General features: G+C 31.2%; 1 protein-coding gene across 1 annotated transcript; it reads left to right on the top strand.

Annotated features, from left to right (window-relative positions):
* Positions 1 to 12,797: 12,797 nt before the first annotated feature.
* LOC132617224 (uncharacterized) lies at positions 12,798 to 13,944 on the top strand. Its single transcript, XM_060332186.1, has 4 exons — positions 12,798 to 13,045; positions 13,151 to 13,245; positions 13,333 to 13,419; positions 13,673 to 13,944. The coding sequence occupies exons 1-4, from the start codon at positions 12,798 to 12,800 to the stop codon at positions 13,942 to 13,944; spliced, it is 702 nt and encodes a 233-aa protein (XP_060188169.1).
* The last annotated feature ends 1,156 nt before the right edge of the window (positions 13,945 to 15,100 follow it).

The following is a 15,100-nucleotide window of genomic DNA, read 5'->3' as shown; positions in this document are numbered from 1 at the left end:
ATATATACATATACTATATTCAAAACACGATTAATATAACATTGTAGTTTGTGCTCCGTATCTAAAACTTTATTATACTACTGTTTGCTACGAATACAAAGTCTGCACTTTTTTTTAATATTATATTTTTTTTAATATGGGGTTCACTTTTTTTTTTATATTGCTTGATTTTGATAATATGGGGTCCACTTTTTTTTTCCCATGAGTTTGGAGATGGTGAGTTTCACTTTTTTTTCTTCCTTTTTTTTTTAATTGCTCGGTGTTATTTAGTATGGGGCACACCTCTTTTTTTTTTTTTTTTTTAAGGGATAACGGACGACGAAGCATGGGTCTAAACCCATGCTTTATATAGTTTTTTTTTTATATTGCTTGGTGTTGTTTAGTATAGGGCCCACCCTTTTGGACATTATTAGTTTGCACTATTTTTATGCATATATATATATATATATATATATATATATACTATATTCAAAACACGATTAATATAACATTATAGTTTGTGCTCCGTATCTAAAACTTTATTATATTAGTGTTTGCTACGAATACAAAGTCTGCACTTTTTTTTTTTTTGACATTGTTTGTTTTTTTAATATGGGATTCACTTTTTTTTTATATTGCTTGATTTTGTCAATATGGGATACTATGTTTAAAACACGATTAATATAACATTATAGTTTGTGCTCCGTATTTAAAACTTTATTATATTAGTATTTGCTACGAATACAAAGTCTGCACTTCTTTTTTTTTTACATTGTTTGTTTTTTTAATGTGGGATTCACTTTTTTTTTATATTGCTTGATTTTGTTAATATGGGGTCCACTTTTTTTTTCCCGTGAGTTTGGAGATGGTGGGTTCTACTTTTTTTACTTCTTTTTTTTTAATATTGGTTGATGTTTTTTTTTTTTTTTTTTAATATTAGTTGGTATTTAATATGGAGACCACACTTTTTTTTTTTAATGCTTAATGGACGAAGCATGGGTTGAGACCCATGCTTTTATATAGTACTAATATATATATACTAGTGGGAATTTGGCCCCGGCTTACTAAGATTAAAATTTAAATTTGTGATTACTTTTTATTTTTTTCCCGCTTTCTTGTGACAATAACTTATTAAAAGATTAGTTTGATTTTTTTTGCAAACTCTAGCACGGGCCCAAAATCAAGATTAAAAGTTACAATTGTAATTATTTTTTATTTTTCCCCATTCTTTATGACATTAAATTATTGAAAGATTACTTCGATATTTTCTGCAAACTCTTACAAATTAAAGGCTTCCCATATATTTAAATTGCATAAAAATATTTGAAAATTGAACAGAAATTCTTTTTTTGCCCTTACTTTAGACCCTTTTTTTTTTTTTTGGCCTTCAAACAAATACATGACATAAAGTCGCTTAATTTTTAACGACAGATATCCAATATAATACTTTCTTTCAAAAAAAAAATTGGTTCTATAGACATCAATTAGATATGTTATATTTATTTGTTTGTTGAGATTTTAATGAGGTTACTTATAAACAAAAATAACTTTCAAATGAATAAAAATAAAATTTTATACTTTATAAATGTTTGTAGATGTTAATTCAATTAAATTATACAAAGTATATTGAAAAGACGAAGATTTTTTTTTTTTTGTGAACAATTACTTTTCTTGATATAATTAGAGAACAATTAATTTTCTTAATATAATTAGACTTTCCTTTTACTTTCTGAAAATTTTCGTGAAGAGAAAATGACATTTTTTTTCCTTTTGCTAGTTGAAATGGTACATTATTTTATAAAATGTATATTTTAATTATTTTCTCAAACACAAATGAAGATTCAATGCTTCATGATTCATTTAATCATGTTTCTCTATGCTAACAAACACTGCCTAACATATTTTTTACCTGCGTAAAAAAAATGATACTCAAAAAACATAAAAAGTTTACTCTCTTTTGTCACAAGATGTTGGACATTACTACTGCTGGAAAACTGAAAAATGTTTCATTACCTGCTTATTTTTCAAAGATCTCAACATTTAAACTACTCCATCAAGTTCATATTTCAATCTCTTTTTATGTAACTTTTAAGTGTAAATATATATTAAGAAATATATTTATGAATTCATACCAAAAATTGAACTGACTAACCACGTAGTACGTCTTGCATTTTTTTTTTTTTTAGAGAATGAAGAATAAACTACAACTTACATTGTTCATTAGGCATAGAAAATATAATTAAGTATGTGTGCATCATATTTAAAAAATAAAATATTATAATACACAAAATAATATCAAAAAACGAAAGTTAATTTTATTAAGCACGAACGACATGGGTAATCAACATACAAACCAACAAAACATGCAGATGAAAAGATTCAAATTTCAATATTGTTAACAAATGATTAGATAAAAAAAAATTAACAATATCTAATCCAAATAAGACCAACTTTATCTATTAAATTTTCAAAGTTTCACACTGAACGATTAAAGAGCTGTTAATGGAGAAAATTCAATTTTTTTGTGCAATACATGTTTTAATTAAGGTAACTGCAAATGTGGTGTATTCTCTCATTCAAATTATGCATAGTGACGTGTTTTTTTTTTAATTGACATCATCACAATTCACAATTTCTTATGCGTAAAAAGAGGACCTTAAAATTTTCTAAATTTAGCAAAATTTGGTGTGACTCCTTAAATAATAAAGAAATAAAGTAGGAGTAAAAATAAGCCATATCAAGAAGTTATGGGACATGTCATCACCTTCAAAAAGTTAGTTTAAGGGATTTTCTATAATAAAAAAAAGGCTTAGAAGTGCTTTAATATTTCTAAAACACCCCATAGTAGAGAAAACAATAAAAGACAAATATAGGGGCAAAATTTGAAAGAGGAAACCTTTAGTTGGCAACTTTAGTTGTAATGTAACTAAGAACTCTAACTAAATACTACAAAAAAGTTAGATTGGCCCTTATTATATATAGTAAAATATATGTATATATATATAGAGAGAGAGATAGATGATTCACATGATATGGATAATTTTTTCACATTGAGCATAAGTCTTGTTTTTGCAAAAATTAACATATTGGATCTTTTTTTTATAAAATATAAACTTATAAGTCAAGTTTTATATTTAAAAAAAAAATGAATTTCCAAATTCTACTTTTTAGAGAATTTGAAATTTGATGAAGTTGAAGTTGAAAATTTATGCAAAATTTGTAAACAAACACTAATTTGAAATTAAAATATAAAATCAAATTCTCAAATCGCATGGCCAAACGGCTGAAAAAAAAACTTGTTTCTATGGCATGAAAGTTTCTAATGACTACTTTTGGTTTTGCAATTATTGTGTTACGGCACGGGTCTTTCCTTGAGGGGTTAAAATTTGGAATTTTTTACCAAAATAATACAGTATTTAAAACAATTTTTTTTTTGGTAAGTAAAAGATTTTATTACCAGGGATAATATTTACAAACAAAACAGACCCTCTAAAACTGGACAACCCCAATTTTAGCCTCAACTAAACTCCAGCAAACACCTAGCAACAACTACTGCCTTTGAAATCAAACATTAGCAACATAACACCTATACTATCTAGGAAGCTAAGGATAAAAATTGAGAGTGACCATCATTCTAGCAAAGGTATTTACTCGACATAAAACATCCTGTATAATTAGCCTCACAACTTGGTCACCAGTCTTGGATGGTTTCTGAAAGACTTTGTTGTTTCTGATTTGCCATATGTTGTAGACAGTGGCAGCCATCGCCATTCTATATATCTCTGCCTTGGAGCTCTTGTTTGCAGCAAAGTTCATAGCCCATTGCAGCTCATCATGCCATCTCATTGCCTGTCTAGTATAACCTTGCAATCTAAGAATTTTGCACCAGATATAAGAAGAGATAAGACATTCAAAAAAGAGATGTTGAATGGATTCCACAGTAGCTTCACAGATTGGACATGTTTGGTCATTGATCATGCCCTATTTTAGCAATCTATCTCTAGTATAAAGCTTGCCTTGAATTATGAGATAGAGTACAAATACCCATCTAGGACAACCAACATTGTTGCAGGTAATTTTTCTCCACCAAACCTTTGGTAAGTCACCCCTTAACATGTTGTATGTGTGCCTTATAGAGTATGTGGGTCGATGCATCAAGGTATCAGTGGTCATACCTGCTTCTATAAGATACTTCCCAGCCTTGATAATCTTGTTAAACATCCAAGATGATTGTTTAGCCTCTATTTCCCAGACTGGTCTACCTTTTACATAGTAATTATGCACCCACTTAATCCAAAACTTGTCTTTTTTGAGGCATAAGTTCTAGAAATACTTAAGTATGGTAGCCCTGTTCCATATCATGATATCGGTAATATTCAGGTCCCCCACAGTCTTAGGAAGACATAATGTTTCCCATGATACCATGGCCTTCTTGAGATGTCCTTTCCACCTGTCCATAAGTAACTTCTGCAAGTTGCTACTATTTTTTCCAATATTTTCTTTGGTAGAATGAAAATTTGAGACCAAAATGACTGAATAGCCACCAACACACTTTTAATTAGCTGAAGCCTACCAGCCTAAGAGAGAAACCTGGCAGTCCAAGCTGTGATTATGCCTATCAATTTATCCATAAGAGGTTGATACTGCATGACAGAGAGTCTTTGAGAATTGAGGGGCACACCTAGGTATCTAAATGGCATAGTACCAACCGAGAAACCTAGGATCTGGAGTATCTCCTGGTGAACCACATCATGAACACCACCAAAATATATAGAGCTCTTTCCCAAATTAGCAATGAGACCCGAGATTTCAGAGAACAGCTTGAAACGGTAAAAAAGTAATGAGACAGATCTAGTATCACCCTTACTAAAAAGTAAAAGGTCATCTGAAAATCCAATTTGAATGATGCCTAACTTTGCACACCTAGGGTGGTGTTTGAAGCCATTCTTGTGTGTTAGAGTCTTCAGCAGCCTATTAAGGTATTCCATGGCAAGAACAAACAGAAACGGTGACATGGGATCACCTTGTCGAACACCTTTCTTGGCTTTAAAAGGGGCGGTAAGAGTACCATTTATAGTGATGGAATTTGAGACAGTCTTGACACAAACCATAATCCAAGTAATGAACTTCTGAGGAAAATTCAAGCCAATAAGAACTTGTTCAAGAAAAGTCCATTCCACTGAGTCGTAAGCCTTCTGCATGTCAATCTTGAGCATGCACCTAGGTGAAATACCTTTCCTTCCATAGCCCTTCACTAACTCATGTGCAAGCAAAATATTATCAGACATAACTCTACCAGGAACAAAAGCTACCTGGTTGTTATCAATCAACCATTCCATAATTCCTTGCATCCTCCCAGTTAGCAGTATAGAAATAATCTCGTACACAATATTACAACATGATATGGGTCTATACTCTTTTATAGATGATGGATTCTTTACTTTTGGGATTAAATCCACTGAAGTACAGTTTAAGGGCAGATGCATAGTATTAGTATCAAAGAAATGTAGGACAGCCTGAGTAATCTCCTCGCCTACAATTGGCCATGCTTTCTTGAAAAATTGAGAGTTTAGAATTGTAGTTGTGAGTAACGTTTTAGGTAATATTTTATTAAAATATTTTAACCGAAAAAAGTTAGGACAAACGGAATAATGAAAATATAAAACGTAATTGTGAGTAACGTTTTACATTAGTGGGAGTTACGATTCTCTGATTTTATTAATTACTCTCTTCTAAAGTACAATTTGTGGGTCCAAGATGATTTTCATTTCTCTCACACCTTTTTTCTATGCTTAGTTTCTTACAAAAGTGAGAAATCTCCTATACTACAATGCATATTATAGTTTCTACAAAATTTCATAGGATAAAAGATAAAATTGAAGACCATTATTGAAGACCATTCAATTTAAATAAACATAAGTAAAATTTATTCCGTTGTGAAATTTGATTGATATGAGCTGCTCTTTTTATGACTTTTTGTTCCTTGTGGCCGAAGTGCATTATTGTCCTTACATATTTCGAAAAAATATGCAAAGATATTTGTTTATCATAATATAATTACAATGCAATTTTAAATATCATCTTTGATTGTAAAAGTATTATTAATTACATAGAGATAGATATTTCAAAAAATGAAAATAAAATTTAATTAAATAAACTTTAGTGACACGAGTATGTGTATTAAATAAACCTTTTTTTTTCAGTTGAAGAAGTAAATAATAATTAATGTATGGTTAGAAAAAGGAATACGAGTGAGGGACTTCTATGGAACTTAAATCTCCACTTTAATTGTGCAAATTTATTGCGTTGTGTATCATTTTTGGTGCAGTTTGTTAGAAAGAAATAAGAGAGAGAGAGAGAGAGAGAGAGAGAGAGAGGAGATTTTAGTAAGAAAAGAAGCACACAAAAAAGGAGTAAGAGAAATGAAAATCACTTGGACCCATAAGTTTTACTTTAGATGAGAGTAATTAATAGAATCAGAGAGTTGTAACTCCCAGTAATGAAATACTTGTAAAACGTTACTCACAATTACATTTTATGTTTTTGTTATTCCGACAGTCCTAACTTTTTCGGTTAAATTTTTTTAACAAAATATTACCCAAAACGTTACTCACAACTACGTTTATTCTATTTCTGTAAATTTTAAAAAAATTGTATTATTCTTCTTAATTGTTTGGAATAATGTATTATTTAGGTCAAAAATTCTAAAATTTGATGCTACGTACTAGTAAATGAATCATTATGGTCACTCTGCTTCAATCATCTGATGAATTGGTTATAAAAAAAAATTCTTTTTTTATTGAATTGAACGTGTTCATTCATTTTGACAACTTTAGCATATTATTTCATATTAATTTCTACTCTACTTTCCCGGAATTCATTCTCCGGGAAACTCCATTTATACCTAAACGAGTCATGAAGAAAATAGCGAACATTCACTATCTTCATATTGGATCAGGAACAAGGTTAAAAAGGGAAGACAAATCATTAATTCAAACAGAACTGTCAAACTAACCTAATTATCCACTAGAGCCGCATGCAATATGCATCATTCAATACAATTGCATGAACATAATACCAAGATATAATTTAATTCCCCTGTTTCATTTTATGTGTTTTCTTCTTAGATTACAAAATGATACTTTGTTTTATATTTGAAACTCTTTAACATTAAATTTTATTTTTAATAACATGTTCATGTGGTCATCAAATGCCATTAAAATCACAAGTTGTAAGGATACTTTGTTCAGATCGAAAGAATCGCAGCGTCATGCGAAAACTAACAATTACAAATCTTGACGACGATAAATCATACAACAAAGAACATATACTAAAAAAGCATAACATTATAATATGCTTTGGCCATTTGACCTGCATATTGAAATACTAATATTAAAAACATAAAAAACAATTGAAAGAATAATCTCCCCCTAAACGAGACTCTTTAGTGACTATATTGTAGATTACTTTGTGTTAGTGGATTCTTCAATTTATAGAGGTCCAAAACCTTTTCTTCCAGAGGTTACCCAAATATGGAATATTAAAAGTTTCCTTTTGGGAAAAGTAAACACACTTTGTCCTTCCTTCAAGATAAGGTAAATTCCAAATATGGTAAGAAAATCAGGGTAAAATCCTAACAAATCTCCCCTTTTAGCATGGATTTTCTTGACATAACTTGATCCGCCTTCTTCACGTAATCTTCATCACTGCTATTTGTAGGGGCGTTCACGAAAAATCGAAAAATCAAACCAAACTGAAAATCGAATCAAACCGAAGGAAAAAACCGACACCTTTTGATTTGATTTGATTTTGGTTTTTCATTTTATAAACCAACAAAATTTGATTTGAATTTGATTTTAAGTAAAAAATAACCGAAAAATCAAACCAAACCAACAATAAAAATATCTATCTAAAATTTATTTATTTATATATATATATATATATATATATATATATATATATATATAGAGAGAGAGAGAGAGAGAGAGAGAGAGAGAGAGAGAGAGAGAGACACACACACACACACATTTATAAAAAAAATGAAATTTTACGATATTAATCTTTTGCACTCTTGATTCCTAATTTATGTTTTTGCCTTTATAGTAATCTAATTTTTGTATTTAATTTTTAGTTTGATTTGTTATTTTTATTTTGATAATTCTAAGAATCTATTTCTTGTTCAAAATAACTTGTTTTCGAGTCCTTTAATTATTCAGCAAGATATCTTGGTATATCACAACTAAATTTTTAATTGTTGCACAAAAACAAATTCGTTGTAAGATTTTTTTTTTATATTCCTTGAAAATGGCTAAATTCTTAGATGGTGCATACAATTTTTTGGAGGAAGTACATAGATAACTTGATTAGGTTTATATTTCTTTATTTTCTCAAATATGAGTAATTGGTTTGGTAGTATTATGCTAGAAAATAGTCAATTTAATATGTGTCTGGACGTATATTATCATATATTTAATAAAAACCGACAAAAAACCAAAAAAATAAAAAACCCGGTAAAACCGAAGCAATGAAAAACCGACTTAATTGATTTGATTTGATTCTAACATTTGAAAAATAGACTAACTTGATTTGATCATCTTTTAGATGATAACCAGCTCAAACCGAACCACGAACATCCCTAGTTGCCTGCTATGGTTAAAAGTGGGTATGGATTGAAATTTGAGAAAACTACGTATATATACATGTTAAGGAGAAATATTTACGAAACGTGACGATAGTTTTCCTTATTTACAAAACGTAACGATATTTTACGAAACAAGACGGATTTTCATATATTTTTCGTTTTTTTATTTTATTTTCAGAAAATATTTTTTTTAAACTTAAAAAAAAACAATTTTATATTAAAGGCTTAAAAAATTACCTCAAATTTTTATGTATGAAAACTGTATGAAATGTGTAAGTGAAATTTTAATATAGGTTTTCATACACGAAATGTGAATGAAATTAAGTCTTGAGTGAGATATACACGTTTTATACCATTCTCATACATTAAATTTTGAGCGTAATGTTTAAGTCTTGATTGAGATATACACATTTCATACGTTTTTCATACACAAAATTTGAGTGAATTTTTAAGCCTTGAGCAAGATATACACATTTCATACACAAAAATTTAAGGGAAATCTACATAGTGTAGAGAACATTAGGCCTTATTTACATTTAGTAGCTATACTTTGCCCAAACTACATCTCATAGCTAAATCTTGTATGTCAATTACACAAGGTAACTAGTATAGTAAAATTATATTGTATTTAAAATTAAAAACTATTTTCTCTCTATTCTCTCACAATCTCCTTCCATTTTCCTTCATTTTCTCTCTCCTCCATCACCTCTGTGACAAGCGTCATGTTCCTAAATGTGCCAGGCATATTAAAGCTGCAGTTGGCATCCATTCACAGTAACTTAGAATCAGATACAATTAGTTTCGTCATCAAATGTGAAGGAAGTTGGACTAAGAAGCTTTATGATGTTATCTCTTTGCCTTCCTCTGTGGATCACCTTGAAGTTTCCGTTGAAGGACCCTATGGACATCCTTCCACCCATTTTCCTTCATTTTCTCTCTCTTCCATCACCTCTCTCTCTAAGCCGTCTTCTTCTACTCCGACAACCACCACCGCCGGCGGAACTCCGATAGCACCTACCAGATCTTCCACCACGCCCTCAATCTCCAGCCAACACGAAACCACCAACCCGACCATCCCTCCACTGCTTCTCAAATCACCACCCCTTCTCTAATCCTACCCTTCATTGCCATCTCCGTCCAAACCAGCTCCGGTGAAACCTAACTCCAGCTAAACCAACTCGTCTCTCTGCCTGTTCTATTGAGTGTATCTCTGTCCAGATCTCTCTCTTTCCCCCTTTCTCAGGTCTGCCGAGATCATCGGAGCATTTGTATTCATTATTTTTGAGTTTTTTTGGTTAATTTTTTAGATTGTATTCATTTTATTGTTTTGTATTCAGTTTTTTTGAGTGTTTTTGTTAATTTTTAGTGTATTTTTTTATGTATTCAATTTTTAGTGTATTACTCGCTGCCTTCACTAAAAAAATTTTTGTATGCAACAAGTTGAATACAATATTTTTTGTATTTATGTTGTTTGAATACCACTGATTTTTAAATACAATAAAGTGAATAAAAGTAGCTATAGATGAATACAACTGAGTTGAATACATTTGACATGAATACAGCTGAGTTGAATACATATGACTTGAATACAGTGAAAAGAATTTTTGAAATTTTTTTATTCGCTGTATTCATGAATACAGCTAGGCCGTTTTATGAATACAGCGAGCCATTTTTTGAATACAGCGGGGAAACTGTAGCTACGCAGTGTAAATATTGAAACTGTAGCTATGACAAATTTTAAACCCCTAAAGTGTAGTCATTTATGTAAAATTTCCAAAATTTAAACGATTATTTTAAGTCTTGAATGTTGTATCAAAGTTGTATACAATGTTATAGTGGTTGTATTAATTTTAGAGAAATCTAACATGAACTTTATACACGAAAATGTGAGTGAAATTCTAATCCTTGAGCGAGATACAAATTTCATACCGTTTTCATACATACAATTTTGAGGTGATTTTTTAAACCTTGAACGAGATATACACATTTCATACAGTTTTCATACACTAAATTTTGAGCGAACTTTGCCTTGAACGAGATATACACATTTCATACAACTTTCATACATAAATTTTTGAGCGAAAAAAATTAAAAATAAAAAATAAAAAAATATATATATATATTTTTAAAAGTATGTTTGTTATAGAGTTTGTAATGTTATGTTTTGTAAATAGAAAACTATCATCACGTTTCGTAAATATTTTGCCTTAATATGTATATATACGTAATTTACCCGTTAAAATTTTGAGCTTTGTGCGTTAAAATGAACACAGCTTGAAAGTGGAGCCCATGCGTTAAAGTAAACATGGGTTAAAATTGGCCCAAACGTTAAAAATGAGCAAGGGTTAGTAATTTGAGCTCATGCCTTAAAAAACCAAAAATTGGAGCCCAAGCATGAAAAATAAGCATAGGTTAAAAATATAATTTTTTATTTTTAAAGATACGCAGCAGCAGGATTATTGAAAATATGGTTGAAATTTCCTCTCCACATGTAGCACTTCAAACTTTTTTTTTTCTTTGTTTTCTTTGACAAAACTCTTCGCTATCGCCAAGTTGGTTGCAAAGTGAACTAATCCACCTTGAAGCTAACAATTGCAAACTTTGACGGTGATAAATCAGGCAACAAAGAACATAGACTAAAAAAGCATAATATTAGTAATTAATATGATTTGATCAATTGACCTACATATTGAAAAAATTAATATTAAAATCATAAAAAAACTATTGAAAGAATAATCTCCTCCTAAACGAGACTCTGTAGTGATTACATTATGGATGTTATTGTATTATGTTGTATGAGAGAGATTTTTCGATTTATAGAGGATAAAAAGTTTTTTCTCCAATAAAGAGGTTACCCAAACATGGCCCACATGTCTGTAAAATGTCAGTAAAATGTCATCGACCACCTGCATCGATAACATGGCCCACGTGGTTAATGTTAATTTCAGCTAGGAGTAATTTGGTAAAAGACATCTCAAGAAAGCATCACGGTATAGTGTATTTGTGTGGCTATATGCCAATGTCAAGTTATACGACGTTCCAACTCAAATGTTCAAACTTTGAATTGAAGCAAAATAGAGGGGATATTAAGATCTTAACTTGCTTCACTTATCATCTTAATTATTTAGCTTATGAATTTAATGTGTAGATGGTTTTACACGATTTATTAAAATTATAACTTTTGATGATAAGTTCGTATTTAGCTTTTGAATTTAATGTGTAGATGGTTTTACACGATTTATTATATTTATAACTTTTGATGATAAGTTGGTATTTGTTCCAATGGGTGTATGATAAAATGGAAGTACTATTATTAGTGCATCTGAGCATCTGAAATATCTTTAAACAGAATCTATTAGAAAGTTAGAAAGATATTAAATTACACATATCATCGATTCTCATTGGGCACTCGATATCAATTAAGAAAACATATTCTTTTCTGATCTAATCCCTTTTCTTTTTCTTTTTTTTCCTTTTCCTCTTTTGTGTTACGAAAGTAATGTATTGTCTACATGCAAAAATAGTGTTGAAAAACAGATAAATTTCTTAAGTATTGGATCAATCCGTCTAATTAGAAAGAATTCGATAATTAATTTATCAAGAGTGGATCAAATACAGATCATATATATTTGTTGACAACCAGAACCAGAACTCTACATCTACATCTATGGATTTTCCGATTCCAATGGCAGCATCAATTAAATCGAGGAAGAAAGAAGAGTCAAGAAAGAGAAAAGTTTTTTTCAGACAACACGAAATGATATTGGACTTTCCAAAGCTGAACTAAAGTTGTTTTTCTTCTAGAATGGGACACGTGTAGTGCATATCCACCCTCCACTCATTATTTGATGGATTGAATTTGGAGCGTTGGATCATTGTTGAACAGCTGTGCAAAATGGAAATATCTGGAACAAGGTCACGTGATTTGCAGCTAAAGAAATAAGTAGTCAGTTACAAATTTGTTATGTACTACCCAATAGATTTAGGACATGCGTACAAGGGCCCATGTAAATTTCATTTACTGTTTTTTTCTTCACATGGTTTGTATATATACATCAAAGGTACATGAATAAAATTATCCTATCATCTTCACCAAATTTTATCATGGTATCAGAGCAGTGAAAGCTCGATCCATTTTCTACAAACATATTTCTGTGTCATTTAACCTAAATCAAACATGCCAGAGGGAAATTCTTCTTCAGGTATCACTGATGGTGATAATAATGCGATCACCCAGAATCATCCATACCACTTTCACCTTTCGGATTCACCTGGAATGTCCCTTATCAACACTGTATTTGATGGCAAAGGATTTCCAGGATGGAGGAGATCAGTGTTGATAGCCCTTTCTACAAAAAGAAAATTGGGTTTTATTAATGGTACATGTAAGGAACCAGATCTAGCCTCAAATTATTACCCACAGTGGTATTGTTGCAATGACATGGTCACTGCTTGGCTCCTTAACTCATTATCTAAGGAAATCAAAGACAGTGTAATCTACTCTAAAACTGCAAAGGAACTATGAGACAGTTTAGAAAGCAGATTTGGAAAATCAAATGGAGCAAAACTATATCATCTCCAGAAAGAACTGAGTGCTTTGGTACAAGGAAACTCAGATATATCAGGTTATTTTACAAATTTAAAAACATTATGGGATGAAATAGATTCCTTAAATTGTGATGTAGTTTGCACCTGTGTTTGTACATGTGAAGGAAAAGGAAAAATCACTAAATCTATGCAAGATCAAAGACTTATCCAGTTCTTAATGGGTTTGAGTGATGTTTATGCACATGCTACGGGTAATATTTGATGATAAACCCTTTGCCTAGCATGGACCATGCTCATTCATTGTTGTTGCAAGATGAGAATCAAAGGGAAATCTATGTGAATAGTCATATATTTTCAGAATCTTCCTCTTTATGGTCAGTAACCAAGGAAAAAATAACTATAAAGGGGGGAGTTCAGTTTTCAAAGGTGGAAATAATTTTCAGAAAAATCAGGGATACTAGGGACAAAAATTTGCAAGTCCTTATCCTCAAACACAACATCAAGGTTACGGACAGATGCAGATTCAAAGACCTGCTGGTTTCCTTCCTCAACCATACCAACAGAAATCTGGAAATATCCAGTTTAAGGGGAAGGGGAAGAGAGCAAAATTCAATCCTAATGTGAGCTGCAGACACTGCTACAGGATTGGACATGTCATAGATGACTGTTTTAGATTACATGGTTTCCCAGAGGATTTTGAATTTAACAAAGGAAAGAATTCTCAAAACTCAATCAGAGGAAATGCAGCACTGGGATATGATGAGATACATGATTAGAGGGAGGGACAACAATATCAGAATTCTACCAGCAATTTGCAACATCGAAGTAGAGAACAAAAGGCAGAAGTTGCACAGATGTTTAAACAGATGCAAATCGAACAAATGGGACAAAGCAGTGTCTCCACAACACCGGATGCAAATGCAATAGTTGGTACTATTCTTAAATACACAGAGGTTTGCTTGTCAGTTTTTAACTCTAGCACCTGGATCATAGATTCAGGTGCATCTGAGCATGTGTTTTGACTTTAACTGGTTTACTTCCTTAACAGCCCTTCCTGTTCCTCTAAGTGTGAGTTTGCCCAATTCATATTAGTTAATTGTTACCCATACAGGGACTGTTCCTATCTCCTCTGATCTGACTCTGAAGAATGTTCTTCATGTGCCATCTTTCAAATATAATTTACTCTCGGTTAATAGATTGTGTTTCCAGTTTCAATGCAATCTTTTATTCACTCCTACTGCATGCATTTTGCAGGACCTTTTACTGAGGAGGGCAGGAGCTTTTGGTGATGTCAAAGAAGGATTGTACTTATTGCAGCCTTCAGTTTCTAAGTCTAGTTTTTCTCCTAAGAAAGATGAATCCTATATCACAAAGGAATGATTCTCATTTTGTTTCAAGTTCAGTTTCTAGTCCTGTTTTTATCAATGCTATTCCAGATGTAAGTCTTTGGCATATTAGGCTGGAACACCTACCCAAATCAGCAATGAAACATTTCAATTTTATAAATTCAACATCTCTCTCTAATTTTGTGTGTGAAAATTTTCCTAAAGCTAGGAAAACTAGATCATCTTTTCCTATCAGTACAATCAAGACAAAGAGAATTTTTGATCTTATTCATATTGATACCTGGGGACCATATAGACAGTGTACTTACAATGGATATAAGTATTTTCTTACCATAGTTGATGATTTTAGTAGAGGAACTTAGATATTTTTACTTAGCACTAAGTGTAATGCTTTCCCAATCTTAAAATGTTTTATTGCCATGATGGAAAGATAATTCAATAGGAAATTAAAGTGTATCAGGTCTGATAATGCTTTGGAGTTAGGATCAGGGTCACAAGAAGCATCTTACTTAGCTGAACTAGGTATATTGCATCAGAGAAGCTGTGTTGCTACTCCACAACAAAATGGGGTTGTGGAGAGAAAACA

Source organism: Lycium barbarum, chromosome 1 (assembly GCF_019175385.1).
Source record: "Lycium barbarum isolate Lr01 chromosome 1, ASM1917538v2, whole genome shotgun sequence".
NCBI classification, from domain to species: Eukaryota; Viridiplantae; Streptophyta; class Magnoliopsida; order Solanales; family Solanaceae; genus Lycium; species Lycium barbarum.
Note: the sequence above shows the minus strand (reverse complement) of the source record. Positions and strands in the feature narration are given on the sequence as shown.

Bases quoted from the DNA above. Each gene is read 5' to 3' on its own strand.
- LOC132617224 (XM_060332186.1), top strand. From the start codon at position 12,798: ATGCCAGAGGGAAATTCTTCTTCAGGTATCACTGATGGTGATAATAAT. The intron at 13,046-13,150 runs GTATTGTTGCAA...ACTATGAGACAG, and splicing joins TCAAATTATTACCCACAGTG to TTTAGAAAGCAGATTTGGAA. The intron at 13,246-13,332 runs GTTATTTTACAA...GTACATGTGAAG, and splicing joins AGGAAACTCAGATATATCAG to GAAAAGGAAAAATCACTAAA.